This window comes from Delphinapterus leucas, chromosome 7, assembly GCF_059928025.1.
Source record: "Delphinapterus leucas isolate spDelLeu-1000000601 "Yukka" chromosome 7, BTC_Dleu_Yukka2, whole genome shotgun sequence".
Lineage (NCBI taxonomy): Eukaryota > Metazoa > Chordata > Mammalia > Artiodactyla > Monodontidae > Delphinapterus > Delphinapterus leucas.
The window spans coordinates 99,216,994-99,230,703 of NC_143135.1; the positions used below are offsets into that span (position 1 = coordinate 99,216,994).

The 13,710-nt window shown below is 44.3% G+C and overlaps 1 protein-coding gene across 1 annotated transcript in view; it reads right to left on the reverse strand.

The window, feature by feature from the left end:
- CLMP (CXADR like cell adhesion molecule) overlaps positions 1-13,710 on the reverse strand; it is a 93,783-nt gene that overhangs the window by 21,853 nt on the left and 58,220 nt on the right. Inside the window, exon 2 of the mRNA XM_022560221.2 lies at positions 1,453-1,610. Coding sequence (XP_022415929.1) covers positions 1,453-1,610 — 158 coding nt within the window. The remainder of the gene's footprint in view (positions 1-1,452; positions 1,611-13,710) is intronic.

Here is a 13,710-nt window from a genome sequence, read left to right on the forward strand (position 1 = left end):
GGCAATCCTTACTTCAGAGCATTCACTGAAGATAAGTAGGGAACTGTGCCTGCTTATCAGAGTGATAACAGAAGCCGTATCAGTGGCCTTCTTTAGTCAACCCTTATGTTCACCTGGCTACATAACCAAGCAACTCTTTTTTTCTTTAGTTTAAATGAAACCCCTTGGGTGAAAGTTAGATGAGTGGCGTCATTCTTGGATTTTTATTAGAGGAACATGGACTCTTATTTACTTCCTTCAGAACTGAGAGTATCATGTCTAGGGTTGATTATGAAATTGTTGGAATAAACATGCACAGGTTAAGGTGACCTTGCTCTCGAGAGAACAGAGTGAGTCTTGGGATGATGTACTGTGAGAACAAAATGACAAGCAGTATCAAAGTAACAAGGTGATGTAGGCAGCTCTGTAAGCAAGTTAAACTCCAACCGCGATCCTGGATTTTATTTTCAGTGAAAACCTTTGCTTCTCCCTGCATAAACCATCTAATGAAATTAGTAGTATAGACAGAGGAGAGGAAAGGACAACTTTGCACTTTTTGTAGGGACAGAAGTAAAGTTCTGAAAATGAAGCGAAGTCTAAAGTCAGCTTCCTAGGTTATAGTTTTTTGTTTGTCTGTTTGTTTTTTTAAAATCACAAGACTTTCAACAAAAAGATTTTTAAAAATAAGTCAGTGGGTAAAGGGAGTAAGAATAGCTACGCTAGAAAACCTAGGTTGAGGCAAGGTACAGTGGCTGAGTGCAGCCAAGGCAGAAAGGATGGTAACAACAGGATACCTACTTCTCATTCTCTAATGAAGACCAGACCAGGGGGTCACCAGGAGCAGAGAGTGACAAGTTCTGTTCACACCACCAGAAGCTTGTAGAAACCAATGGACCATCCTGGTGGTCCTACAGAACCTGAGCACTGCAGACCCAGGGCCAGCTCCTTTGTTTTCCAACTCTAGAACAAGTATCAGTTCTTTTGCTAACCAGTTATACATGTGTTAAACATTTCCATTTATGTCCTGTACTTGTTCCTCTGTATCCTATATTGTTTATCATATTACACAATCTTAGAGTTCAGAAGGCATGAGTGCGCAAAGCTTAAGCATCGGTAGGTGGGGACGGTTTCAGAGGAGAAAGAGGAGCAAGATTCCCAGTGCAGGTGTGGCTCTGGCCCATCAACCAGGCAATCAAGCTACTTCATCCTAGCCCCCTTCATAGGAAAGACCCTACTAGGGCAGATTCCCTCCTTCGGCAAATGATAGATGGCTTTCTCGTAGCTCTTGCTTGCCCAGGAAACATAGAATCTCTTATCCTCACAACCCAGTACCCTTTCTTGTTTATAGTTTTGCATCTGGAAGACTCTAGCCTTTTTCTAGCTAGAAAAGCAGTTCTAGCCCTTTCTGACACAAGGAGAAAGGCCAGGGAGGATGGGGGAGAGGAGGTGGGGCTCTAGCCGGCGCACACTCACCACTTTTTGGTTCCCTTCATGATCGGTGAGCAGCCATTCGATATCCAGGGTGTCTTTTTCTGGGAGCCCCAGTTGATGGTGACAGGGCAAAGTGACCTTTTCCTCTGCCACTCTCTTGATCTCAGTGTGAGTCCCCAAGGTTCCAACATAGTAGGAAACTGGAAGAGGAAAACCTCTGATGAATCACGCAGAAACTGGATGGCAACGTGCAGGAAGCAAATATTACAACTAATAGTTATTGGATGTTTCTGTGGGCAAGGGGCGAGTCAAAGTGTTGGAAGAATCCTGGACCAGAAGTAATGGAAGTCCCGGGTCTCACACTGGCTCCTCCATATTAATTGAATTCATCATATCTTCCTTAACCCCCCAAATTACAGTCCAACTAATGCCCACCTTTCCTACCTTACTGGGTTTTTAGGAACAATGAAATAACTCAGGTCAACAACAGCTTTGTCTTCTGACCTTTCTCTCCTCTACTAGCAAAGGCCTCCAAAAGAACAGAACTTAAAAGGGAAGGCAGGGTTGGCCTCCTCCCAGAACAGGCTCCAGATACTGGTTCACTCCTGAGAATCTTCTTAAAGTCAGGCTGCCCCCACAGAACTCTGAGTAAGTGCAGCATTGCCTCTGGGAACAAGTGGGCTCTTACAGGCAGTCCCTGCTTCCTTTATGGACACCTTGCCACCCCCGCCAACTTCTCTCTTTCATTCTCTGTAGTTTCTTTCTTTTTTTAAAATTGAGTTATAATTGATATAATATTCTATATAAGTTACAGGTGTTATAAGTTATATAAGTTACAGGTGTTCAATATAGTGATTCACAATTTTTAAATGTTATACTTCATTTATAGTTATTATAAAATATTGGCTATATTGCCCACGTTGTACAGTATATCCTTGTAGTTTATTTTATACATGATGGTTTATACCTCTTAGTCCCCTACCCTTTTATTTTCTCTGTAGTTTCGTATCATATGGCTTCAAAATATCAAGCAGCACTTTCTATCCAAAGCAGAATTCCGAGTTACCACATTTGGATCCTGTCCCTTCATCCATCCAATATTCCTTTGGCCAATAGGAATTCAGTTCCGCTTTTGCTTTCTTTAACTGTCATCTTTTTCCAGGAATGGTATGGTGTCAGCAACTTTACATCCCAAGTTCACCTTCTCTCCTTCCTATTCATCTCTTAGTACCTGAGTTTTTCTTTTTCTTTTTTTTTTTTACTTTTTGGTTGCACCACATGGCATGTGGGATCTTAGTTCCCCAACCAGGGATTGAACCTGTGCCCCCCTGCAGTGGAAGCTCGGGGTCTTAACCGCTGGACCTCCAGGGAAGTCTCTCTTAGTACATGACTATTAAATCTACAGTATTGATGACCGATAAATTGATATGATGAAACCTCACCTGATTCTAGGTATGTGTCTGGCATTGAAGGTGTGCTTTAGCTCTGATCCTCCTTTATCTCCTTACACAGTGATAAAGAAGCTCAGTGTCAAAAATGATCTCTTTCAAGCCATTCACAATGGAACAGAATCACACAACCTCTAAGATGGAACAGCCCCAAGTGCCAGGGCTTGTGTGAAGCCCTCTCGCTGGCAGAGAACTCACTCTGTCACTTTAGAAGGGTGTTAAGCACTAAAGACCAAGAGTCATGACCAACAGAAGCATATAAACTACCTCTCATTCCCCGTTCATTTCCCCAAATTGATTAGCAGCAAATCTGTAGGAAGGAGAAGGGCCTGTCTTCTTGCCTGCAGGGAAGTGAAACAAGGAAGAAGGGAGCAGAGGAGACTGTGGTTCTCGCTCGGGGGGCTGACGGGCTGAAATGCAGGGGCCCTCGGAGGTAGACCCCAAGAGAAGCAGCAGGTGGATTCCCAAGCTCCATGGCCAAGAAGGGAGACTACAGAAATCTGCTGAGCATAAGAAGGGGCCTCAGAACCAAAAGACAAGCCCCTTGTGGGGTCTAACTGACATTCTCAAGAAGCTTTCTGTTATTTGTTTAGAACTTGACACTGCAGTGGGCGTGGCCACCATGTAGTGAGCACTTCCAATGGTGTGGCTCTACACTGAGCAGCCACTCTATAAAGAAAGGGTTATTATCCAAAATCACTGAGGAAATGTAAAGAGGGGGTTAGCAACTTGCCCAATATCATACAGCTAGTGCAGTGTGGCAGTGCTGGGCTCCACCCAGATGTCTCACTGCGAAGCTCACACTGACAACCATGCTATGCTGCACGGGCCCTTTGTTTTTTGTTTTTGTTTTTTTTTTACAGCTTGTTGGTATTTTAATCATCAACATCTGAGTGCTTTATTGGGTCTCTACACAGGTGACCATTTGTGTTTAATCTCTACACAAATGACCATTTCTCCAGTGCTTTTTCTGGAGAGACGACAGAGACAGCAAGGTCTCAGTTACCTGGCAGACACAGGGCAGTACTTGATGAACTGGGGGAAGAACTCTCCAGGGCTTCTTCATCCTCCTCTGTCTGATTTTCACTCTTTTTTTTTATTCTGCTGGTGGTAGAAGACTAGTATCATTGACTTCTTCCCTTTCTTACATTTTTCCACACTCTGCCAAAGGGTTGATCTTACCTTCACGACTATCTTCCGTACCTTCTCACTTTCACAGTCTTGGAGCTGATCTCTGAATCCGAGTTAGGCTCCTGTGGTTTCTCAGTTACCTCTGCCATGTTGTAGCAACAGTGTGATCTCGTGCCCTTTGTTTTATGTGGCTTCCTGGATGTCTGGTTCTCCCGTTAGCCTCTAAGCTCCTTGAGATCAAGTTCTGTTCACCACTGCATGCCCAGAGCACTCAGCCTGGGTCTCACACACTGCAGGTGCTCAATAAATACGTGTTGGATGGATTTGAATCTAACCCACACAATGATTTTACCAATGAGCAACCTGAGGTCTGGGAATAAAGGAGTCGGCCCAAGGTCCTACTGTTAGGGGAACCACTGACCAAAAGTGCCCTTCCTGGTCAGGCACGACAGTAACCACTTGCATGAGTTATCTTACAACAGGAGGTCCTGGTAAGGAACTCGGAACTGACAAGCTACCACCAGTCGGAAGAATTCAGGAAAGGTCAAAAGGAGAGAGGAGATGCCAGTCCGTATGTCCTACCAACCTCCCAGAATCCTTCTCGCTGGAATCCATCTTGGCTGAGCGATGCACGTGTCACCAGGAAGGACCCTGAGTCAGAATGATTGGCCAGAGACAACCCGGAAACTAAAACCTGAGACTGTGAGCCACGTGGCAGAGCCGTTCTCTGGGTTCCCTTACCCTGCTGCTCCCCCCCACCCGGGGACCCCTTCCCCATAAAGTCTCTTGCTTTGTCAGCACGTGTGTCTCCTCAGACAATTCATTTCCTAGTGTTAGACAACAGCCCACTGTCGGGACCTGGAAGGGGTCCCCCTTCCTGCAACACTACAACTCATTTAGTGGCAGAAATAACCCATATAAAACCCATGCTCCCTCAGTCCCCATAAAGCAGAGGCGGTTTGCACTGTACTAAGCTAAGCCTGTAAGAAGGAGCTCCGGCTTCCATCCCTGATCATTCCACTGGACACGGCAACGTTCAAATGAAGCACTCCTGGCAAAGCTAGAGAACCCAGTACCAATTTGGTGCATACAGCAGGCACTCTATACATTGAATAAGTTGCGAAGAATCAGCTATGTAAGTTGCCGATTTTAGCCACTAGAGGGAATCAAAGGCTCAGATTTGGTTGCTGTCCCACAAGGAAAGGAACGTAGTGGTGGGCGGTGTGCTTTGCCAGAGCCCCAAGTTCTATTTATACCACACCCAGAATTAAACACAGCAGTGCAGGGACTGGCCACTCAGTGAATACAAACGGCTTTACCAAGGCAGGGGGCCTCAAGATCAGAGTGCACGCACCTTTAGTCTTCCCTGAACCTCAGTTCCCCAGGACCCCTGAAGATTTCTCAGGTCCTTCTGTGCTTTTTAACCCACACTCATGTTCTACAGTCTACACGGACAGGGGCCTGGGCTCTGATTACCACCCCCAGGCTCGGCAGTGCTCATGGGGGATGCCGAGCACGTCTGCCGCCTGGCCGGTGAGCAGGAAGGAGCAATCCCAACACCCCGGGGCCAGCCTTGGGTTCCCTGGACACTGAACGGTTTGTCTTCATTGAGAAAGACCTTAGGGATCATCAAAATTTAACTGCAGCTTGGAGAACTGAAGCGTCAAGTCACAAAGCTGGTTGGTGGCATAACTGCAAGTAAGGGAATTATCTCTATCGTGTGACTGGGACTTGTGGCGTTTGACAGTGGGGACAGGTGCTGGAAGGCGGCAGTGGTAAGGACCCCCTCCATGTGCAAATGCAGTCATGGATGCTGCGGCCGCTCCCTAAGCTGAAGCCTTTGCCTACAGCTCCAGCACTTAACAAAGGAGCCCTGTGAGCTTGGGAGAATTACCCTCTCTGAGCCTTAGTGTTGTCATCTGCAAAATGGGAATTAAGCTAGACGCTGAGGTAAAGCACCTGGTGATGGCACATAGGGGTCTCCCCCTAAAATGTTCTTCTCTAGTACAGAAAGGAGCTTCTCCTCAGATGACTGCTGCCTACACTCGTTAAGATTAGTTTAAGGTTTTATTCTCTAAAGGGCATTTACATTTATGAAAGATTCTCTTGAACCTTCAAGACCTCCTTCAAAGAGAAGGGGCAGGGGTAACTTTATTTTTTCAACATGAATACTTGTATATAACTGAGGGAAAATAAGCCACATATTTTGAAGATGAATCCACTGAGGAGATGAGTCCGTTTTTATTAATTAATTAACTTTTGCTGTGTTGGGTCTTCGTTTCTGTGCGAGGGCTTTCTCTAGTTGTGGCAAGTGGGGGCTAGTCTTCATCGCGGTGCGCGGGCCTCTTACTATCGCGGCCTCTCTTGTTGGGGAGCGCAGGCTCAGTACTTGTGGCTCACGGGCCCAGTTGCTCCGCGGCATGTGGGATACTCCCAGACCAGGGCTCGAACCCGTGTCCCCTGCATTAGCAGGCAGACTCTCAACCACTGCGCCACCAGGGAAGCCCGATGAGTCAGTTTTTAAAAGGTGATTTCTATAACCAATTGACTATTCACATTAAAATACTCACAGTTGACTATTCTACTCACATAAAACATTCACTCTCAAATCGCCTTTCTAAAAATGTTATATATGAAGAGCTGGCATTATTTCAGTGGTCAGGTAGACGCCTTGGACAACCCTTTCAAGGAAGCTCACTTAGGCCAAGTAAGTGAAGCCTATAGTCTTCAAGCCCTGACAAAAACACTGTTTCCCTCATATACTGAGGCCCTATTTCTGGATCAGACTGTATGGGTTCGAGAGATGTGGCAGGAGTGAGAACCCTGGCTGAATTTTCTCAGATGGCTCCCCTAGGGCTGCCAGTGACCCATCTTGCTTTCACGGATGCAAAAAGACAAATGGCCAGGGGTAAATTTTAATAGAAACCAGGATGCTGCGTATAAAATATCTATTTCTCTTTTCTTTCCCTAACAGAGAAATTTTCTACTTCTCAAATACTTACTGAATGCCTACGGGGTACAAGTTGCCCAGGGTCTGCTTGCTACTCTCTCCAAAGAATGGATCCTCTATGCTGCCCTCATCAACACAGGTCATGCACACTATTTAGTGTACAGCAGGGCACCTGCTAACAGGCTATGGAGGGGTGCAAGCACCCGCTTCCACTCGGTGATTACACTCTTTTCAATGGACCTGTTCTCTTACCTGAAGAGGAGGAGAATTTTCTTGTGTTTTGCTTTACATGGAATATTTGAGAAAGCCTCAAGAAAATCAAAATCATCGAACGTCATTTAGCAAAATTAAAAGGATTTTGGAAATTTAAAAATAGACTTCTCTTAATTTATAGATCAAGAAATCGAGGCTTAGAGAGAAGTGACTCACCCAAATTCCTCCTGATTTCTAAGACTAATATATATATATTATACATACATATAAATTCTGTAGGGGTGTGTGTGCGTGTGTGTGTGTGAAGGCGTGTACCTTCCAGACTGTATGGAACACTGTATGCAATTCAAGGTACAGCAGGATGCAATAGAAAGAGCATGAGTTTGGAGTCAGACAGATGTGGACTTAATTGGCTCTAAGACCAACTAATTCCCTGACTGCTCTTTTTTCCTTCTCTGTAAAATAAGCATAAAAACATCAACCATGAAAGGTGATTTTAAGGGTTACATTTGATGTATGTAAAGTGTCTGGCACTGGCACATGGTATACAGTACATACTCAACATGTGTTCATTGTTATTATTAATAGTTGTACACGCCATGCTTTGAAAGACAAGGAAAACCAGAAAAACATGCTGAGGAAGTGAAGAAGAATTGTGAGGAGTCTGAAAGTCATTTTGCTAGATAACTCTTAATATTTGGCCATATTTGCTCTCTCTCTCCATATATATATGTATCTGTATATATATGTATGCATATGTATATATACATACATATATGTATGTATACATGTATATTTTGCTGCATATTTTTGCTGCTATGTTTCAACATCTTGATTACACCTAGGAAAAGTGATCATATTGTATGGAAGATCAATCATTTCCGACAAGAGTGGTTAAGGAAGACGCCAAAGAGTAAGTGGGATTAAGCTGGTTCTGGAGACGACAGGCTTTTCCTGCACAGACCCCAGGGAAGGCAGAGAACATTCCTGGTGGAGAAGCAGCTTAAGCAGAGGCAGCCTCTCTCCTCTCGTCAGCCTCTCAGGCACCCTTGCTGTGAACCAGGCAAGTTTCTCTTCTCTCTATTTTGCTTTCCCAGTCCAAACCCAGCATCTCTCCAGCCAGCTGCCTTTATGAGGTGTTCGGAAAAGGAAAACCAATTCACTCTGAGCTGCTAGATTCATCTCAATGTCTTCTCAGAGACAAACGTATAATTGATATTTAGAGAAAGCCTGGAGCTGAAGGAACGCAGCTGTAGTTATCAGTGGAATTTCAGGCATCTGGGAATCAGTGTGGTGCCTTGTTTTTTTCCCCCAGGAGGTGAGCATTTGTTCCTGTAATCCTAAAATTAATGTGGGTGCAAGGACCAAGATGGCAGCCTTGGGCTTCAGTGGCGGGGTGGGAGTGTATAGAGCTTCCTCTGGCTTCCCAGCCTGGGGGTTGGTTTCAGAGGAGGAGAAGGAAGGCAGAAGGAAGTGGGGAGGAAGATGGAGTAAAGGAGGAGGGAGGGAGGGAGGGAAGGAGCAGGGCTAGATGTAGGGGGGAGAGGAGAGGGGAAAAGGGAGAGCCTTATGCTGATAGAAGATAGTTGAAGAAGTTTCCAGACTAAACACAGGCTGATTAAAAATTATCAACTCATGGGCTTCCCTGGTGGCACAGTGGTTAAGAATCCGCCTGCCAATGCAGGGGACACGGGTTCGAGCCCTGATCCGGGAGGATCCCACATGCCGCGGAGCAACTAAGCCCGTGTGCCACAACTACTGAGCCTGCGCTCTAGAGCCTGCGAGCCACAACTACTGTGCCCGCGTGCCACAACTACTGAAGCCCGTGCTCCGCAACAAGAGAAGCCACCGCAATGAGAAGCCGGCGCACTGCAACCAAGAGTAGCCTCCGCTCACTGCAGCTAGAGAAAGCCCACACACAGCAACAAAGACCTAATGCAGCCACAAGTAAATAAATTAATTTTAAAAAATTATCAACTCACCTTCCTTCCCCTCTGTGAAAAACTGTCTCAATATGTACTTTGTGTGTATTTATCCACATTAAAAAATTGTACGGAGCTCTTCACCTATCAGGTATAAAGGGAACACATAAGATAACAGTTTCTCCTCCCTCCTCAAACCATTTGAAAGCTAATGATTAATAATACTATACATTTATTTAGCAATTAACAATTAACTCAGCCTATTCAAATGCATCATCTCACGTGGCCCTATGAGCACACGATGAGCTCATGTTATCACCTCTGTTTCAGAGAAGAGAAAACAGAGGACCACACAGCTGAGGCCACACGGCTGATGGTTGGGACTGTGGGGACATGGGCCCACCTCCAGTGTTTATTCTAATCTCTTTCCCACACCAGAGGTCATTGCCTTTGCCTTGAAGTTGGTTGGAAACACGGAGGTCATGTTTATTAAATATGGGTGGCACAGAGCTAGGTAGCTTAGCTAATCTGAGTGAACACATTTAAGATATATAATTATCTTGCTAGCTGGGATTCTGAGCCAAAGGCTAGATGAAATTTAACAGAGACAATTGTTAGAAGTTATAGCTAGGCACAAGTACAGGGTGGGAAAGACCTGGAGGACCTGGGGGGCTACAAGATTTACACTGACCAGTAGTATGATATAACTGCTGAAAAAGCGCATGGAGTTTGGGTTGCAAAACCGCTTTGAGGAATAACTGCTTCATTGTCCTCTATCCTAGACAAATGAGCACACCCAGAACATCTGTGTTCAGTTCTAGAAGCTGCACATGAGAGGGACATTGACAAAAAAGTTGGTATCCAGGGTTGTAACTGGGAGATGATGGGATCTAAAAACATGTCATATGAGGAATAGTTGACACAATTATTGGTGAAAAGGTAGCAAGACGGAAGACTAAGGGGCAACATGGTAGTTCCTTTCCAACATTTAAAAGCCTACAAAACAAGTAATAGGCTTATTGAGTGTTGTTCCAGAGAGTAGAATTAGGTCCAGATGGTGTAATAGATTCAATCATAAAAGGATAAACTGGGAGATCTCCAACACCTCTTTCCAGTTCTGAAATGATATGATTCTCTTACAAAGGATCTATTCCATTTGGGCTTAATATCTTTTTTAACTGAATTATAGTTGAATTACAATGTTGTGTTAATTATTGCTGTACAGCAAAGCGACTCAGTTATACATATATACATTCTTTTTCAAATTCTTTTCCATATGGTTTATCACAGGATATTGAATATAGTGCCCTGTACTATACAGTAGGACCTTGTTGTTTATCCACATCTGGGCTTAATATGTCGATAGACTTCCTAACAGTTAGTCCCTGCCTGATCGGAGAATGCACTGAATCATTTAGTGAATTTTCCATTCCTGGAGTCACTCAAGTGTGGGTATGTCAGGGGCTGTGAAAGGGATCCTTATGTGTGGATGTTAAACTCAATATTTCATGTCCTTCCTAACATTCTATGAAATATTTTTCCAACGCTTGATATAGTCAAGGCATGGTCCTCGCATACAAAGTGTGAGATACAGATGTATACTATTAGCCGTCAATGTATTTTGTCATCACCTATCAGCTCTTACACAATTTACACAAATAGTCTAGTTTTGTTCCATTGTAACATTACTTTTCAAGATCACTGACGGGCTCTCTGATAGAACTAAAAGGAACTGGCCCCATGCAACTGTAGCATTTCTTTCCTAGCTGTGGATATTTTAATCCACAAGGGGGCAGAATTTGCTTAGCGAGATTAGCCGAGCCTCACCTTATGTTTTTATAATAGCAAAAAGGATTAAAATTGACAAAGAATTATAGACGACCTTGGATTTAAGCTTGAAAAGCACTTTGTTGCCATTTGTGGTTATATGCTAAATTTCACACTGTATGCAGTTAGTTTCCAAGGGCCATGGAAAAAATGGAAATCTTAGAAAATATGATCAGGCATCTGAGAATAACGTCATTAAAGAAGTAGAAACACACACTTTAAAAAAATAACTTAAGGTCACTGGTTTAACTTTTTCCAACTGAAATAGGTGTTTACTTTGTCTAAGACCAAAAAAACTTATTTTCACTGCAGAACTTTTATGAAACAAATCAATTACTCAGGTACTGTGACGTATCATCTTCAGAGAGGCGGTGAGGGAAGGAACAAAAATCCATCCCAGGTGGCTTAGAGGGGAGAAATAAGCAGAAGAACCCTCAGGGTCCTTTAAATCTTGATGTTTAGCCTTTGTTTTAGGTTGGTAATTTACTGAATTACAAAACCCTAGAATGCTCTGGTTCTCTGTAATCTAGAATCTCAAGCTTGGGAAGGCCCAGAAGGTCATCTTGGTCATTATCCTGCCTTCAGGTCAATTTCACATTTAAAACTAATCTGCTAAAACATACGAAGTTGTTCATAGTCTCTCATTATCACTGAGAATCTGAAATCACAGGAAAACTTTTATAAGTTCTTGACAGGTCTGTTAGTATCAAATTGTTTATTATTGTATATCATAAGATATTCAGGAATACTGATTTCTGTAGCATTTCCTTAAACATCTTATCCACCATGCTTCAGATTCTGGGTGCCACAAACTAACGGGAACATTGACAAAATAGTTGGCAGCCAGAGCTGGGTAACCAGGAGTGCACAGTTGTTCAAGCAATATGAGTAGCACTCCTGTTACCACCCTAGATGGTGCCGGGCTACAGAGATGAATGACATTGTCTTTTGTCTATGAAGACGTCCCAATAATAGAGAAACAAAAGAGGCACCCAACAAATCCAGTTCAAGGCAGTGTGTGTGATAAATATGAATGTGAGGGTCAGAACATGCTCTAGGATTTACAAGAGGAAGATCACCAAGGCGATCAGGGATGGCTTCATACAAAAGGAAGTATTTAACCTGGGCCTGAGGAATAGGTTGGACTTTTAGCAGCTCTAATTCATAGGTGATGACATTCCAAAGACTGGGAATGGCGGCCTGACTGCTTAGGAAACGAGTTGTCAAGCTGACCTCAGCGTTTGGCAGATTAGAACATCACTGTGGACCCTGATCCTGGTGAGGTCTCACAGACTGGTCTGTAGTATTACAAAATCAGCATGTAAGCTCTACCTACCACTGTCCTACACCTGGGGGTTGGCCATCTGGGAGCAATGGTGTACCCTGATTTCTCCAGTACTAATTGTCAGGGTAAGGCTACCAATCTAGTCTACAGGGATCACTCTGCTACTAAAAAATATACCAGTTATCCCTCGGAATTCTGTTCTCAGCAGTATGATTGTACATGTTCCGTGCATGTATTCATGTCCACATATGCAGCACCACACACACACACACACACACACACACACACACACACACACACCCCTGTCTAGAGACCCCTACAAGCATGCCCGTGTCAGTATGCAGATCAGACAAGAATGTATGCCTTTGATGCTGAGATTCCAAGAGCTAACCTGTTTCATTGACATTCCTATTTATAGCCTCTATCTCATTCCAAATGCTAAGTCGCTTTCTAAATCTAAATCTTTTATTACCTTCAGCAGAGATTTGACCAGAGGGAGGAAATTAAAAATAGACACAGACTGGCTACTGAGAAAGCAGTAGTCAATTTTTAGGGATTCACAGCAATGGAGACTTGAGATTATGCTTATAATTAAAATCTATTGATAAGTTAAAGCCTCATTTCAGCCTTTAGCTTTATCCTTCCTCCTCCACCTTCCCATCAAAGCTAATTACAAAGAGAAAATGCCCAGTCTGAACTTCATCTGTTTCCCTCTCCATCACCCACTCTAGGGACAGACAGAAGAGCCAAGAAACAAAATGACAGTACAAATTGGTCACCCAATACATTTTTTAAAAACTCCCGATGGAGGGCTTCCCTGGTGGCACAGTGGTTGAAAGTTGGCCTGCCGATGCAGGGTACATGGGTTCGTGCCCCGGTCCGGGAGGATCCCACGTGCCGCGGAGCGGCTGGGCCCGTGAGCCATGGCCGCTGAGCCTGCGCGTCCAGAGCCTGTGCTCCGCAACGGGAGAGGCCACAGCAGTGAGAGGCCCGCGTACCGCAAAACAAACAAACAAACAAACAAACAAACAAACCAAAAAACTCCCTATGGAAACATTTATCAATAATAGCTAACAATTTTTGAATGCTCATTTTGTGCAAAGCATTGCACTACTCTATTTATATTTATTTTTAATTTAAAAAAATTTTTGGCTCCGTTGAGTCTTCATTGCTGTGCGCGGGCCTTCTCTATTTGCAGTGAGCGGGGGCTTCTCTTCGTTGCAGTGCACAGCACGGGCTTCTCATTGCGGTGGCTTCCCTTGTTGTGGAGCACAGGCTCTAGGTGCACGGGCTTCAGTAGTTGTGGCACGTGGGCTCAGTAGTTGTGGCTCACGGGCTCTAGAGTGCAGGCTCAGTAGCTGTGGTGCACGGGCTTAGTTGCTCCGTGGCATGTGGGATCTTCCTGGACCAGGGCTTGAACCCGTGTTCCCTACATTGGCAGGCGGATTCTTAACCACTGCGCCACCAGGGAAGCCCTCAATTTATATTTATTTCCATTTTTAAACTTCTCAACAATCCTGTGAG